Raw genomic sequence first — 17,879 nt, 5'->3', positions numbered from 1 at the left:
GTTGAACCAACTTTACTTGCTGGATTTCATTTGCTAATATTTTGTTGAGTGTTTTTGTGATTGTGTTTAGGAAGGATAATTATCTGTAGTTTTCTTGTAATGACTGTTTAATCAGGGTAATGTTGGCTTTATAAAATAGCATTGAGAAGCTTTACCTCCTCTTTTCTTCTGTTTTCTGGTAGATTTTATAATAGTTTTATTTTAACTGGTAGAATTCACCAGTGAAGCCATCTTTGCTTGGAGTTTTCTTTACTGGGCAGTTTTTTAACTACAAATTTAATTTCTTTAATAGAATACTCTTAAAATTATCTATTTCTTCTTGAGTAAGCTTTGTTAGTTTTGTCTTTCAAGAAATCTGTGCACTTCATCCAAGTTATCAGCTGTGTTGGCATAAACTTGTTTCTAATATTCCCCTATTGTTGTCCTTTTAATGTCTGTAGAATCTGCAGTTCTTTTATTTCTGATCTTGGCAACTTGTGCCTCTTTTTTCTTTTCTTTTTGGCTGTCTGGTCTGGCTGTTGATCTTTTCAAAGAAACGTTTGGATTCATAGGGTTTTTTTTGTTTGTTATTTTTCTGATTTCAGTTTCATTGATTTCTACTTTCATGGTTTTTTTTTGTTTGTTTGTTTTTGTTTTTTCCTTCCTTATGCCTGCTTTAGGTTTAATTCGCTCTTTTTTTTCCTAATTTCTTTATTTTATTTTTTGAGACAGAGTCTCAATCTGTTGCCCGGGCTGGAGTGCAGTGGTGCAATCTTGGCTTACTGCAACCTCTGCCTCCTGGATTCAAGCAATTCTCGTGCCTCAGCCTCCTGAGTAGCTGGGATTACAGGCATGTGCCACTATGCCCAGCTAATTTTTGTATTTTTAGTAGAGACGGGGTTTCTTCATGTTAGCCAGGCTAGTCTTGAACTCCTGGCCTTAAGAGATCTACCCAGCTTGGCTTGCCAAGGTGCTGAGATTACAGGCATGAGGCACCATGCCCAGCCTACAGATTTTTTTTTAATGTAGGCATTTAAAGCTATAAATTTCTCTCTAAGCATCCCTTCCCTTCCCTTTTTTTTAATATCCTTTTTTTTTCTTTCTTTCTTTTTGCGATGAAGTCTCACTCTGTTGCCTAGGTTGGAGTGCAGTGCCACAATCTCAGCTCACTTTAACCTCCATCTCCCGAGTTCAAGTGATTCTCCCGCCTCAGCCTCCCGAGTAGCTGGGATTAAAGGCACGTGCCACCATGCCTGGCTAATTTTTGTGTTTTTAGTAGACATGGGGTTTTGCCATGTTGGCCAGGCTGGTCTAGAACTCCTGACCTTAGGTGATCTGCCCACCTCGGCCTCTCAAAGTGCTGAGATTACAGGCGTGAGCCACTGTGCCTGGCCTTTTTACATCCCGTTTAAACTTTTTATCTTTCATTCTACTTTTTTTTTTTTTTTTTTTAAATTCTAATTTCTGACATATATTGATACTAATCAGTGGTTTTTAGAAGTTAGTATTTAATTAGGATTGATTATGGGAGATTCCAGTAATCTGGATCGATATGCACTGTCTTCCATGCAATTGCAAATAACTTCCTTCAGTTGTGTTTTGTGTATGGGAGGGGGTTGAAGGATAAGAGGGTGGCATGGGGATGGTTATCTTTACTATTTTCAAAATAGTTTTGTTTCTAGTTTGAAATTATTTTTTAAATGTTAAGTGTGGTGCTGAGACAATTCAGTAGGGAAAGAATAGTCTTCAACAAGTGATCCTCAGACAATTAGATATCAGCATGCAAAATATTGAAGTTTGATGTCTACCTCAGGTTTGACCTCTACCTCACACCATATACAAAATTAATTCAAAATGGATCAAAGACCTAAGTTTACTTGCTAAAACTAGAAAACTCTTAGAAGAAAACATAGGCATAAAATGTATTGACCTGGATTAGGCATAATCTTAGATATGAAAATAAAAGCATAAATAAGAAGAGAAAAAAGTAAATAAAAAGCAAACTTCTGTGCTACAAATTATACCATCAAGAAAATAAATACACAACCCACAGAATGGGAGAAAATTTTTGCAAACCGTATATCTGAGAATGAATTTTTATCTAGAATATAAAGAACTCTTACAACTAAACAAAAGGACAAATAACAGTTAAAAATCTGCAAAAGATATGAATAGATTTTTCTCCAGAGAAAATATATAAATGGCCAATCACACGTGAAAAGATGCTCAACATCATTAGTCATCAGGGGAATGCAAATCAAAACAAAAATGGGATGGTATAATACTTCATACTCACTAGTCTGGCTGTGGTCCAAAAGTCACATAATAAGCATTGTAGGCGAGAATATATAGAAGTTGGAACCCTCATACACTGCTGGTAAGAATGTAAAAATGGTGCAGCCACTTGGGAATTCTGGCAGTACCTCAAAAGATTAAACGTAGAGTTACTCTATGATCCGGCAGTTCTATTCTTAGGGGTATACTCAAGAAAAATGGAAACATAGGTCCACACAAAATTTGTACACAAATGTTTGTAGGTGCATTATTCATCATAGCCTAAAACGGAAGTTACTAAAATGTCCATCAACTGATGATTGGATAAATAAAATGTGGTATAGCCATACAGTGGAGTATTATTTGGCAATAAAAAGTAGTAAAGTATTGGTACTCAGTACATCATGGACAAACCTTGAAAACATTATGCCATATGAAAGAAGCCAGTCACAGAAGAGCATATAGTGAAATATCCAGAATAGGAACACTTAGAGAAACAGAGAGTCAATCAGTGACTTCCCTAGGGCTGAGAATGAGGTAGAGGGAATGACTGCTAAGGTTCAGGGTTTCTTTTTGGGGTGATGAAACTGTTCTAAAAGTTCCACAACTCTGTGAATACGCTAAAAGCTGGCCATGCACAGTAGCTCATGCCTGTAATCCCAGTACTTTGGGAGGCTGAGGCGGAAGGATCTCTTGAGTCCAGGTCGCAGCAAGCTATGATGGCACTACCACACTGCAGCGTGGGTGATAGAGGGAAACTCTGTCTCCAAAAAAACTACATATATATCCCAAACCATTTGGTTATACACTTAAAATAGGTGAATTGTATGTGAACTGTATCTCAATAGAGTGGTCATATTTCTTAGAATGTTGCATGTGGTATTTATCATTAAGAGGTAGTTTAGAGCTCTGGAGTTGAAACGGGATAGTTCCCTTGACCCCTTGGAGGGGCTTGTGAAGGGGTTGGCTTGCTTACTCAGCCCGCAGCTCTCAACCCTTCATGGGACAGGCAGCAGATACAGAGGCCTGGACGAGTGCTTCTGGGCACCGGCAGGAGTAGAACTCTGTGCGGCCCTGCAGCAGCGTCTAGCGGGGTACCTGTGACCCCCAGGGCCCCAGAGGGCATGTGTTACAGTGTGCTGTTTTAACTTTCCCCTCCACTGATAGCATGTTTAACAGCTCAGTGGAGGGTCAGGATGACAGCCTTTTGCACCCACCCTCTTGGTACCCAAGTTCTTGTCTGGCATCCAGAAAGAATCAGGTTGCACGAATAAATTGAAGGGTGCTGAATGTGGAGGATTTTGAGTGGTGGAAGTGGCTCTCAGTGGGGTGGGGAGCTGGAAAGGGGATGGAGTGGAAAGGTGGTCTTCCCCTGGAGTTCAGCTGTCCCCAGCCAAACTCTTCTCTGAAGTACCCCCGTCAAGCTATCCCTCTGAAGTCAAGCTACTTCTCTGTGACATCCAGCTGTTTTCTTCTCTTCTGTCCTTCTCTGCCAGTCTGCTGGTCTGCCTGGGGTTTTTATGGGTACAGGAAAGGGGGCAGGGCAGGCCAAAAAGCAACATTTGAGCGGAAAAACAGGAATACATGTTCTCACTTTGGGCCGCAGGTCTGGGCTTGAGGGTAGGCCACCACCAGGGACCCTGCCCTTTTCTGCCTAGTATTTCCCCACCTCCTTTCTGTATCAGAGTCAGAACATTGGAGATCAAATTCTGGATGCATTGCACTCTGACTTCTAAGTGTCAGTTTATTTGTAAAGTGAGTATGATAATGTCGGGGTGATTGTGAGGATCAAAGGAGATAGTGGATATACACCAGTTAGCAGAAGATCTGGTACCTAATAAAAACTTAGCAAATGTTTGTTGTTGTTACTAGAATTCCAGCTATTGTTTGCAAAATTAAAATTCTGACTGTAACACAGCCATTTAAAATAGATCATCCTCAGAAAAGTACCTTCCAAAATAGAATTTTTTCTGATATTTGTGGTAAATTTTTCTCTGTATTTTTATAACAGATTCATGTAGCAAGTGATTACTGTTATTTTTAAGTTCAGGGATACAAGTGCAGATTTGTTACCTAGGTAAACTTGTGTCATGGGGATTTGTTGTACAGATTATTTCATCACTCATATATTTAGCCTAGCACCCACCTGATCCTCTCCCTCCTCTCACCCTCTACCGTCCGAAAGGTCCAAGTGTGTGTTGTTATTCCCCTCTTTGTGTCCATATGTTCTCATCATTTAGCTCCCATTTTATAATTATCATCATCCTCCTCCTCATCATCATCCTGTGGTCAAAGAATCAAAACATATCAAGCCCCTCTCAACCTCAGCCATTTACCTCCGTCTTCCAAAAACAGGAAAGGAACATACATAACTCTCTTATTTTATTCAAATCCACCTTAACATACAGATGGTTACATCTACATTTGAAAAACAGTATTGCCCATTATAACTAAACTATACTATTACTATTTCTGTTCTTCATTTTTGGAAAGGTATTCTAAAATTAACTGGCTCAGGCCAGGTACGGTGGCCCATGCCTATAATCCCAGCACTTTGGGAGGCCTAGGTGGGCAGATCACTTGAGGTTAGGAGTTCGAGACTAACCTGGCCAACATGGTGAAATGCTGTCTCTACAAAAAATGCAAAAATTATTTGTGTATGGCGGCAGGCACCTCTAATCCTAGCTACTCAGGAGGCTGAGGCATGAGAATCGCTTGAACCTGGGGGGAGGAGGCTGCAGTGAGCCGAGATTGCACCACTGCACTCCAGCTTGGGCAACAGAGTTGAGAGCAGACTCCATTCCCCCCAACCCCAACAACAAAAAATAGAATAAAATTAATTGACTTAAAATATGGTGTTTTTGGCCAGGTGTGGTGTCTCATGCCTGTAATCCCAGCATTTTGAGAGGCCAAGGTGGACAGATTGCTTGAGCCCAGGGGTTCGAGACCAGCCTGGGCAACATGACAAAACCTTGTCTCTACTAAAAATACAAAAATTGGCCAGGTGTGGTGGCATGCGCCCATAGTCTCAGCTGCAGGTGAGGCTGAGGTGGGAGGATCGCTTGAGCCCAGGAGGTAGAGGCTGCAGTGAGCCATGATCACACCACTGTACTCCAGCCTGGTTGACAGAGTGAGACCCTGTCCCCCACTATATATACGTATATAGTAAGTTTTCTTGCAGGTTTTTGTACAGACAAATGAAGAAATGAATGGCAAATTTAGTTTTAACTATATAATACTCAGCTTTGCCTGTGAACTTTATAAAAATGGAATTATGCTGTATAGCTTCTTCTATGATTTCTTTTTTTCTTTTTTTTTGTGAGACGGAGTCTTGCTCTGTCGCCCAGGCTGGAGTGCAGTGGTGGGATCTCGGCTCACTGCAAGCTCTGCCTCCCGGGTTCACACCATTCTCCTGCCTCAGCCACTTGAGCAGCTGGGACTACAGGTGCCTGCCACCGTGCCTGGCTAATTTTTTGTGTTTTTAGTAGAGACAAGGTTTCACCGTGTTAGCCAGGATGGTCTTGATCTGCTGACCTCGTGATCCACCCGCCTCAGCCTCCCAAAGTGCTGGGATTGCAGGTGTGAGCCACTGCGCCTGGCTTTTGCTTTTTTTTTTTTTTTTTTTTTTGAGATGGGGTTTTACTCTTAGGCTGGAGCACAGTGGTATGATCACAGCTCCCTGCAGCCTCAACCTCCCAGGCTCAAGTGATCCTTCTGCCTCAGCCTTTCAAGTTGCTGGGACTACAGGCATGTGCCACCACACCCAGCTAATTTTTAAAATTTTTTGTAGAGGTGAGGTCTCCTTAGGTTGCCCAGGCTGGAACTCTTAGGCTCAAGTAGTCAATTTGCCTCTGCCTCCCCAAGTGCTGAGATTACAGGCGTGAGCCCCATACCTGGCTAACTTGTTTAGTTTAGCAACACTTTTTCAGATACATCTCTGTTGAGGAATTCAACTATAGGTTATTCATTTTCACTGCTGCATAGTATTCTGTTGTATTATTTTTAACACAATTCATTGTTCTGCTCATGAGCTTTTGGGTAGTTTCTAGGTTTTTAATGTAAAGAATAATTTAACTATAAATACTAGCATACATATCATGAGCATATATAAGTAATGGAATTTTTGTTTTGTTTTGTTTTTGAGACGGAGTGTCGCTCTGGCTGGAGTGCAGTGGCACGATCTTGGCTCACTGCAAGTTCCACCTCCTGGGTTCACACCATTCTCCTGCCTCAGCCTCCTGAGTAGCTGGGACTACAGGCGCCCGCCACCAGACCAGCCTAATTTTTTTTTGTATTTTTAGTAGAGATGGGGTTTCACTGTGCTAGCCAGGATGGTCTCGATCTCCTGACCTTGTGATCCGCCTGCCTCAACCTCCCAAAGTGCTGGGATTACAGGCATGAGCCACCATACCCGGCCTTAAGTAATGGAATTGTTGATATGTAATAGAGAATTTTTAATGTGCCTTGCTTCTTAAAATTCAAAGGACTATATGAAATCTGAACATTCTGTCTATACCTGCCAAAAACACCCATAAACAATTATGCTTAAAAGTATCACAACAGTATTTGTATTGTGTTTAAAGTATATCCTTTTTTTTTTTTTGACACGGAGTCTTGCTCTGTTGCCCAGGCCTCCCAAAGTGCTGGGATTACAGGTGTGAGCCACTATGCCTGGCCTATCCATTGATTTTTAAATATATATTTTAAATTGGGGCGTTTGTTTTTTGTTTTGTTTTTAGACAGTTTCTTGCTATCACCCATGTTGGAGTTCAGTGGCTCAGTAATAGCTCACTGCAGCCTCAGACTCCAGAGCTCAATGATCCTCCTGCCTCAGCCTCCCAAAAAACTGAGACTATAGGTGTACGCCATCACTCTCAGCTAACCTTTTGTATTTTTGTAGAGACCAGGGTCTTACCATGTTGCCCAGTTGGTATCAAACTCCTAGCCTTAAGCGATCTTCCCGCCTCAGCCTCCCAACATGCTGAGTCACCACGCCTGGCTGGAGTTTTTTAATAACAGTATAAACGTCCAGAAACTACAGAAATGGGAAACGTCACCTATCATTTAAAAATATTTGTCTTATGCATACATGTTTTAGGCAAGAATGTAATCATAGTACTTAGATTTTTTTCCTGCTATTGCAGCATCATGTACATTTTACTGTATGTATCAGGCATCACAGCTTTTTTATTTATCTAATTTTTTTTTTTTTTTTTTTTTGAAATGGAGTCTTGCTCTGTTGCCCAGACTGGAGTGCAGTGGCACGATTTTGGCTCACCACAACCTCCACCTCTTGGGTTCAAGCAATTCTCCCTGCCTCGTCCTGCTGAGTAGCTGGGACTACAGGCGCGCACCACCATGCCTGGCTAATTTTTGTATTTTTAGTAAAGATGGGGTTTCACGATGTTGGCCAGGCTGGTCTCAAACTCTTGACCTCATGATCTGCCCTCCTCGGCCTCCCAAAGTGCTGGGATTACAGGTGTGAGCCACAGCACCAGGCCTACTTATCTAAATTTTAATAGCTGCATATACTTCCATCAGGTAGATAGGAAATAATTTACTTAATTATTTCTTGTTGAAAATTGAGATTTTTTCCATTGTTGCATTGTAAGTAATACTGTGATGAACTTATGTGGAACTATGACTCTTTCTAGGGATAGCCAAGGGAAAGCATCACAGTAGCAATCTGGAAACAACTGCATAACCTTTTTTTTGAGATGGAGTCTTGCTTTGTCGCCCAGATTGGAGTGTAGTGGCACCATCTCGGCTCACTGCAACCTCCACCTCCTGGGTTCAAGCAGTTCTCCTGCCTCAGCCTCCCCAGTTGCTAGGACTACAGGCTCACACACCACCATGCCCAGCTACTTTTTGTATTTTTAGTAGAGACTGGGTTTCACCATGTTGGCCAGGCTGGTCTTGAACTCCTGACCTCAAGTGATCTGCCTGCCTTCGCCTCCTAAAGTGCTGGGATTACAGTAGTGAGCCACCATGCCCGGTCACAAAACCTTTTTGTTCTTCTTTTTTTTTTTTTTTGAGACGGAGTCTCACTCTGTCGCCCAGGCTGCAGTGCAGTGGCTGGATCTCAGCTCACTGCAAGCTCGGCCTCGCGGGTTTACGCCATTCTCCTGCCTCAGCCTCCCGAGTAGCTGGGACTACAGGCACCCGCCACTTCGCCCGGCTAGTTTTTTGTATTTTTTAGTAGAGACGGGGTTTCTCTGTGTTAGCCAGCATGGTCTCGATCTCCTGACCTCGTGATCCGCCCGCCTCGGCCTCCCAAAGTGCTGGGATTACAGACTTGAGCCACTGCGCCCGGCCTTTTTGTTCTAATAGAAGAATTAAAACATATTGACTACCTGATTGATATTAGGCACTGTGGTATGTGCTTCATTGTTTTAATGTTTTTAATGTGCTTAAATGTTTTCTCATTTAATCTTTAAATAATTGAGTGAAATGAGTAATATACCCATCATTATACTTACCCAATTGTATTATAATAATCTGTTTGTATCTGTCTTCTAAGAATTATGGTATTTTATTTTTAAATCCTCAGAGTCTATTTTAGTTCCTGGCACATAGTGAGGCTCAGTAGATGTTATCTATTCAGATGGATGTTTAAAAGCTTTGCCTTGAGGCAGTTTTGGCCTTATAAAATTCTCTTCTTTGCTACCTTTGTTTCCTGAGCTATAGTTTATAGATCTCTGAGGACAGGGATTGGTAACCAATAAACTCATTCCAGATGTGCCCAGAAAAGTAGTATTTAGACAACATCTCTGACTTCAACTTTGGCGTGTCTGTTTTTGTCATTTATCTCTGCTGAAAATGTGTCAAGAGGAAATTCTACTTGGATTTTATTAATTGATACTTTACCTACCATTGAAATTAATGTTTATTTGAAATTAATGTATGTTATTTATTCATTTGCAACTGAGCTATTTTTGCTAGTTGTTTGGAATATTCTCAGAGAGGTACATTAGAATCATTGAAGCTCTTTTAAGGGAAGGAAGAACTATTCTTAATGTCTTTCAAAACTGTAGAATGCTAAATGCCCACAAAGCATTCCTGAGTTTATTCGTTATCCCTCCTCTCTGAATTTCTGTAGCTAGCACTTACCCTTTCATTTGTTTCTAACTAGTTTACTTCTGCCTTTATATTTTGCCATAAACATATTACTATGTACCATATATTATAAAATGTTCTTTATCTTTTTTTTCAAAATAGTATATAATGTTATAAATTGGAAAAGTCTTACTGTCACATATGTGGAGTATACTTAGAGTGACAATTTTAAAATGTAAAGGTAGTGGATTGTTTAAAACACACATTTTTTTTTTAATACACAGGCTGAAACAAGTGTAAAATTTTTGAATACCCTGTAGTGAGACCACCTCCTTGACTAGAAAATAAGAGAAGTTTACTTTAAAATTTTTATCCTCTGCTGCTGCATTAGTGGACCAGGAGAAATAAACAGCAGTGAGCCTTGTGAGGAGCATCCATAACCCCTGGCTTACTTGGGTGGTTCTGGCCTACCAGAAATGAATAAGAATTATTTCAAAGGAATTTAATTGAATAAGGTATTTTAAATTTTTTACAAGCAAGTGTTAGTTCACACTGAAGTCATAGTGCATTATTTAGTTTTTCTAAATGTGCCCCATAGCTACTGCTTTAACTATGGAATATCTTATTTTGAAAGCTCTTATTTTTTATATTTGTGAAAGATACATATCTACGGCACACTGTGAAAACACCTTTCTGGTATTTTACAATTCAATAGAATGACTTGATTTTTAGTTCAACACACATTAGGTATACCTCACTTTGCCTTGATAACTGTTTTGGCAAAGTTCATAATTTGAATTTTAGTAATAAAAGTATATTCTTTTATTTGTTGACATTGTGTTTTCCTTATAGCTCAGCTGTTTGTTTCAATCCCCATTCTTTTTTTTTTTTTTTTTTTGAGACAGAGTCTCACTCTGTCGCCCAGGCTGAAGTGCAGTGATTTGATCTTGGCCCACTGCAACCTTTGCCTCCCAAGTTCAAGCGATTCTCCTGCCTTAGCCTGCTGAGTAGCTGGGACTATAGGCTCGTGCCACCACACCCGGGTAATTTTTTTTGTATTCTCAGTAGAGATGGGGTTTCACCATGTTGACCAGGCTGGTCTGAAGCTCCTGACCTCAGGTGATCCATCCGCCTCAGCCTCCTACAGTGCTGGGATTTACAGGTGTGAGCCACTGCACGACCTCAAGCCCCATTCTTAACTTTGCTAATAGGATGATTTTTTAAAAAAGATCTCTGGGGAAAACTACTTCAGGGTCTGTGGTAATGGTTCTTTTTTGTAATACAATAAATTTGATTGAATTTTGTTTTGAAAGCTGTTATCTGTGAATTGTTATTTAAAATTCACTATTTTAACTATAATTGTCTTGACTACACTTTTGTTAATAACTTAAGATTTTAATATGTTAAATATCTTTTCCCCTTTTTAGGAATGGCTGATGGCAAGCATTGTACTTTTCCACATCTGCCTGGCAAAACCTTTGTCTATAATGCTTCTGAAGATAGACTGGAATTGTGTGTGGATGCTGCAGGACATTTCCCCATTGGTCCTGATGTTGAAGATTTAGTTAAAGAGGCTGTAAGTCAGGTTCGAGCAGAGGCTACTACAAGAAGTAGGGAATCAAGTCCCTCACATGGGCTATTAAAACTAGGTAGTGGTGGAGTAGTAAAAAAGAAATCTGAGCAACTTCATAACGTAACTGCCTTTCAGGGAAAAGGGCATTCTTTAGGAACTGCATCTGGTAACCCACACCTTGATCCAAGAGCTAGGGAAACTTCAGTTGTAAGAAAGCATAACACAGGGACAGACTTTAGTAATAGTTCCACTAAAACAGAGCCTTCTGTATTCACAGCTTCTTCTAGTAATAGTGAGCTTATTCGAATAGCTCCTGGAGTAGTAACAATGAGAGACGGCAGGCAGCTTGATCCTGATTTGGTTGAGGCCCAGCGAAAAAAATTGCAGGAAATGGTTTCTTCTATTCAGGCTTCAATGGACAGGCACTTGCGGGATCAAAGTACAGAGCAGTCACCATCTGATCTTCCTCAAAGGAAAACAGAAGTTGTGAGTTCTTCTGCAAAGTCTGGGAGTCTTCAGACTGGCTTGCCTGAATCTTTTCCTTTAACTGGTGGTACTGAAAATTTGAATACAGAAACAACTGATGGCTGTGTAGCAGATGCACTGGGAGCAGCCTTTGCCACAAGGTCAAAAGCACAAAGGGGAAATTCTGTGGAGGAGCTTGAAGAGATGGATAGTCAAGATGCTGAGATGACTAACACAACTGAGCCAATGGATCACTCTTGATTTAATTAGAGGCTAATAAAGGCAGAATGTTTATTGTGAATATGTAATATTTGTTGGCTGGGCCACGTAACTTGATTAGTCATTAAAAATCTTGTACGTATGTAATTCAAAGATTATATCTTGTTATTCAGTGCATGATAGCAAGTGTGTGATTGGCCATAGCTTTTAATATACTGCTGCCCAGGCTGGCTCTGAATTTCTATAAATTAGCTATTAGATCTGCTGAGATGACTTTCTTCCATGTATGTGGTTCATTGGAAGTTCTTTGTAATTTTAATTCCACAAAAGTGTTAATGTTTCCAACAAGAAAATTGTCTTACTAAATATGTTTGATTTCTGAAAAGGCTAGAAATGGAGGGGAAATGAGATTTTGCTAATGTTGATGTCATCAAGGTAACCATCTCACATACTAGTGTCAAAAGGTTTACGTAAACTTGAATTTTATCTGGACTAAATTGTATCTTAAAATTCATACAATTATTTATTAGACAGTGGGATGCAAGTGTTTCCATGAACGTAAACACATTCATAGAGATTTCTTGGCGAAAATGTCTTGAAAATAGAATGTAATGATATAACATTTTGCTGATTTGTGCAAGGTTGGGGAAAAATCTCTTCTAGATTGATGAGGTCAATGTGATTCAGTTGTGTTGCTGTCTGAGTCAACACAGCCAATTGTGTGTGTGCGTTATTAATATGTTACCATTATTTTTGATTCCTGGCTTGGTCAAGAACCACCTGATTTTTTTTTTTTTAATCTTGCAGAAAAGTTGATTGCAAAGTGTGGTAGAAAAAGAAATAATGGTAGCAGTAGAGAATTTATAAATAAGAGTTTATCTTTATGAATGAGTTAATTGTTCTACAATTTTGATCAGTGGTATTTAAGCCTGTATATGCTAAGTGTATTTACGCCCCTTTGAGCCAAAATGTTTTCTTTTTTTTTTTCTTAGAATCCATAAGTTTCTGTATTTGTTGGCTTCACTTGGGTTTAGATGCAAATTTTACTGCATCACACCCTGATCAGCTGGGTGTTTGCTTAGTGTATTCATCAAATCTTTAGTGCCAGTTTCCTTGAGAAGCAGCTTTCATGCTTATTCCTTAAAAACAACAAAAGAGTGTTTATCCTGAGATTGGTATTGCACTATTTTATTTTATTCTGCAAATCTGTATTCTGAAATGTACATTTCAACCCATATTTTTCCTCTGTTCACTGAAATTAAGTTGAATTTGAATGGCTGAAAGACAAAATGTATGTTAATACAATCTCTTACCTAGAGCATTCAAAGCCTGGCTGTCTCTGTTTGCACATGTAACAGATGCAGAACTGTGTTTGTAATTCTAAGAAAATGTATGTCAGAAAGTATTTTATCAGATGTTTAAAAATCTCTGCCTGTTGATTCATAAGGGATATAGACAGTACTTTAACCTGTGTTTCCAGATAAGGCAGATTTTGGTCATCTTTCTGTGAAAGTATCTCTAACTGAACCCACTTCTTAAACTACTCTATTTTAAATAAGGAAAGAATGGAGAATCTAGACATTTTACAGGTGTATCTGAACAAAATATATATTTGGGTTAGTTTTTGTCACATTATCACGTTTGTCTTCATATTTTATCTTCATCCTAAATTTTCTTTCAAGCATCTTCTCCCTATCAAAACAGCAGGAAATTTTTAAACTTTTATATTGTACACTATTTTTGCATAAAATAAGAGCTGTAGCTACCAAATACTATTCACTACTTAGTAAAGGTGGCTTCTGTGTATTAAACTACAAATTACAAATATCACTTCACTAACCACTATAATTATTTTTGGCTCTTTCAGCCACTGGAACTGTTTTGGGGGGGATTTAAATATAGGAAAACTGTTTAATCAAAAAATGCACTGCTTTCATGTAAAATGATATAATCATCTTTAACAAATATTTTCTTCATTGATAACTGACAGATCTCTCATAGCATTAACATAAAATATCAGAAACAAACTTTATCTCCCTATTCTTACATTTAGTGCAAATTAGAATGCGTATGTGAATGTTAGAAGATGGACTTAATCTCTGACAACTTTATTTCTCTAGCTACAGCAATGCTATTTAAAAGCCAGTTAGGTATGAATAGTACAATAACAGTTTGGGTTCTCCCTTGATAAATGAATAAAAGGCTCAATTCTGATAAGTGATCAAATTTCTTGAAATTATTTCAAATCAGCTGAAAATTTGGTGTGGGTGATTGATGGTTTTTGAGAAATAGGCCAGGTATCCTCACAAAAAAGTTTTAGAATAGGGTTTCTTTAAGTTTTTAAATATCATCCTTTGTCTTTCCATATGGTTTTCATAACCAAATACATTACTGTAGAATGGTTATTTTTCTAGTACTGCCATTTGTGATATAGCCACATCTTGGAGTGCAAGCTAGACATCTCAGGTAAAAAAAAATTTTTTTAGCCCTAGATGTAAGATTATAACTAAAATGCATTCCTGCAATTCTGTTTGCAGTGCTTCACTAAACACTGAAATAAAGTTGTAAATTTTTTCTTCAATAATCCATTCTATAGTTAATCATACCAAATTTAAGTTGATGACCTAAAGTCCAGGTAGTGTTGAAGATAGTATATATCTAGAATACTGGTAGTGAGAAATTGGTGTAAGTTGAAGAAAACAAGATGCTGCCATATATTAAAATAGAATATAATTAACTCCATGAGAATGGTTACTCAGGAACTAAAGAGCAAACCCATTTCTCCCGCTTCACTCTGTTTCAGATATTTTATTGGAAAATGTTAGGGTAGAGGCCTGAGAAAGTTAGCAAATACTAACTTTTTTTGACTGATACTGGCTCTGTGTCTTCCAGTGAATTTTAGTTTGGTTTTTACAGTCAAGCCTACTGCTTGCAATTAAGATATCAATCTGAAATGCATCCATAATTCCTAGCCACAGGTCCTTAATGCCATTATTTTTAAGTATCTTCATTGGAGATGAACACTGACTTTTGCATATGGTCTCTTACCTCAGGGAAGATCACTAGCTAGCAACTCATACTACTAATGACAGGTTTTTGAGAATTGTACTGACATCACATGTTAGCTACTAAATGCAAAATGTATAAAAGTATTGTTTTATGTAGTTACCTACCAATACTGTCTGCTACTGAATAACTCTCTAAATATGTAGACCTCACTAATAACCTTTAGGTAAAAAATTTACTTCTGTCATTAATTACACTTCAACTGGTCAATATAGTGACAGCATAAAGTGTTTATTTCAGAATATCAATACAGTTTTGTCTTCATTTTTCAATAGTAATTTCAATTGGTCCATACTTAAAATACTGCAGCACAGATTTTGAGTTTTACGGTTCTCAAAGCAAGGTTTCCATCTTAAGCTTTTTATAAAAACAAAGCCTTTGCAAAACTGGATTAAATTCCACTTAATGTGAATTAAAAATGACCATTAATAATAGTGAGCGTCATATTCTAAGTCGAGTAAATGTATCCTACCATTCAAAGTTATCATATAATTTAACAAAATTGTACAATCTTAAGGCTCTTCACAGTATAAATTAATTTTTCAAACCAGAGCTGTTCACATGAAAATATTGCTTAGTAGAATGTATATTTAAGAAATAAAATAACAGGGGAACTATATCACCAATGTAAGTTATAGAGTTAATTACAAGTTCTACCATTCTTGATAATTCTTTGAGATGCTAAGTGTTTCAGTTAATATTTAATGATACCTAAATCGTGGGAATTTTAATGTTTGTTCCAAAATAGCAGAAATTGTAAAAATTGTGAATTATTGGAGAAAATGCCATTACTTGTATATCTGACATTTAATTTTTTAATTATGGAGACTACATGCTTTTGTAGTATAATATTAATGATTATTCTCTTGTAAAAGAAAAGGAAAAATTAGTAAAGAAAAAAGTTTTAGTTGATGTTACCTGCTTGTGAGTATCAATTACTTAGTTTTTAAAAGTTTAAGGTGTTGCATACTTTTCTTTAGAATGCAGAAATCTCGTCCTGAGCCCTTATTCCTGTGGTAGAGCAATAAAATAATGAAAAGGTTATCAGTATTTCCAGGCTTATTTGACTTAAGAATTAGTGCCAAGAACTGGAAAGTCTACTTTTTGGAGGGAAACGATATTTAGAATTTGTAAACATAAGCAGTAATAGTGTAAATATTTAGAAAAATAGCAAGTGCTTTAACTGCTCAATAAAATAGTATAGATGTTATGTCACCCTTAAGGCACTGGCTGTTGCCCATTATTTTCTGATTTCGTGATTGCTGTATATATTACATTTGAGTAATGAATAATTGGTAATAGTGTATTATAGTGTTCTACAACATACCTTACTGTACAGTATTTGAAGTTTTCTTTTATATCAGTAATAAAACTATAAGTTAATACTGATTTTCCCCTGAAATTCTCCACATTAGTTTTTAAAGGTAATTTTATATTCTTTAGTTTCCTGGAATTACAATGCATGAACATATAATTCAGTTTTATAAAGAAATTCTTAAAGTTTTCTTGTTGAACTTAAGTGAGTTATCATACAGGAATAGTAATTTTTCCCCTTAATGTAGATTTCATTGCTAGATGAAATGGACCCAGTGAAAAAAGAGTGCACAATTTTTTTTTTTTTAAACAGGTCTCACTCCGCTGCCCAGGCTGGATTGCTGTGGCACGATCAGGGCTCACTGCAGCCTCAACCTCCTGGGCTCAAGTGATCCTCCCACCTCAGCCTCCTGAGTAGCTGGGACTACAGGCATGTGCCACCACACCTGGCTAATTTTTGTATTTTTTGTAGAGACAGGGTTTTGCCATGTTGCCCAGGCCAGTCTTGAACTCCTGAGCTCAAATGATCTGCCCTCCTCTGCCTCCCTAAGTGCTGGGATTACAGGCGTGAGCCACTGCACCCAGCCAGCAAAATTTCTTTAGACATATTACATAATTGGGCCATAATGCTTACTGAATATTCAAAAATAAAGGCAAATTCTAATAGAGAACTTGATTTTGTGGTGGTTTAAAAAAAATACTGGTTAGTGATAAGTGAAAGGAATTACAGATAATAGTACTAAATAACATTTGTGTAGCTTAGCAGTCAACACATACTTTTAAGTTTTACTGTATATGCGTAATATACATTTTATTAGATCATTTAACTCAGTAATTTAGAGTCTAGCCTTAGACACCAGACTTTCTAGGTCTGAGTCCTGGTACGCTGCTTTCTGTGACCTCTCTGTGCATTCCTCTGTGAGAGGATGATAATCACATCTGCTCCTAGGGTGGCTGTATTAAATGAGTTAACACGTATCTGATGATTAGAAGAGTGCCTGACACATAGTAAATATTCTCTATTGTTATATGTTAATGTAATATGGTAGAGTTCAGTTGCCATTAAGTGGGATAAATCTTCACAGGGCACACATTATTTAAGTAATTTGTTACATTAAAACTTATTTTACTTGTACATAATTGACTAAAAAATGGATGGTTGTACATTCAAACATTTATGCAAGGGCTTTATGACCATGTGCAGCACTGAGAATCTCATGAACCGACAGTGTGCTCTGTGACCCAAGGCAAGTCTTGGAGCCTTTCAAGGCCTCCATTTCTTCTGTAACCTTGTGTTTTCACAATTGTTAACCTTTTGTTCTGCCTACCATTGTCGTCATAGTCTCACTTGCAGAGGGCATAGTGCTGATGGGACAAGTGACATGGGTATGAGCCCCATGTAAACTAAACATAATTACCTTTCCTTTAGGTGTTGACTACAGTTATCCCAAACTTGGACTTGAGGTCTTGTATATGCATGCCATTGGTCACATACCATCAGAATAGAATTCTCAAAAACTCTTTAGTAAGTAAGATAAACATCCTACTTATAACAGCTCATTATGGATTTTATTTTTATTGTCTGGCTCTTTCAGACCCCAGTAACTGCAATTCTGACTTAATAATCGATTGTTTCTAATCATTAAAAATGTATATAGAAAAACTGAAGTAAGTCTTTAATTGATTTTCTGAACTGTATATGATACACTGAGGTGAAAAACATATGGGCTCTTCAAATTTGCACACTCCTTAGAAGTAAACCTGTCTTTGGCCCATTTGTCATACCACATAAATTATTTGAAAAACAGATACATTATGTAGGAATTGGGGGGGATTATCCCTGTTTGTTCTATTTATAGAAACAGGTATAGTCTGAAGTCTACCTATAAAATGATGACATTTTTATATTTGATTGATGGAATCAGCATTTTAT

The 17,879-nt window shown here is 37.9% G+C and overlaps 1 protein-coding gene across 1 annotated transcript in view; it reads left to right on the top strand.

The window, feature by feature from the left end:
- Nucleotides 1-17,614, top strand: part of VCPIP1 (valosin containing protein (p97)/p47 complex interacting protein 1) — a 40,640-nt gene extending 23,026 nt beyond the window's left edge. Inside the window, exon 3 of the mRNA XM_011976477.1 lies at nt 10,737-17,614. Within this exon, the coding sequence (XP_011831867.1) occupies nt 10,737-11,608 (872 nt within the window). The 3' untranslated portion in view covers nt 11,609-17,614. The remainder of the gene's footprint in view (nt 1-10,736) is intronic.
- Nucleotides 17,615-17,879: the final 265 nt, after the last annotated feature.

This window comes from Mandrillus leucophaeus, unplaced genomic scaffold, assembly GCF_000951045.1.
Source record: "Mandrillus leucophaeus isolate KB7577 unplaced genomic scaffold, Mleu.le_1.0 Scaffold167, whole genome shotgun sequence".
Classification (NCBI taxonomy): Eukaryota; Metazoa; Chordata; class Mammalia; order Primates; family Cercopithecidae; genus Mandrillus; species Mandrillus leucophaeus.
Note: the sequence above shows the minus strand (reverse complement) of the source record. Positions and strands in the feature narration are given on the sequence as shown.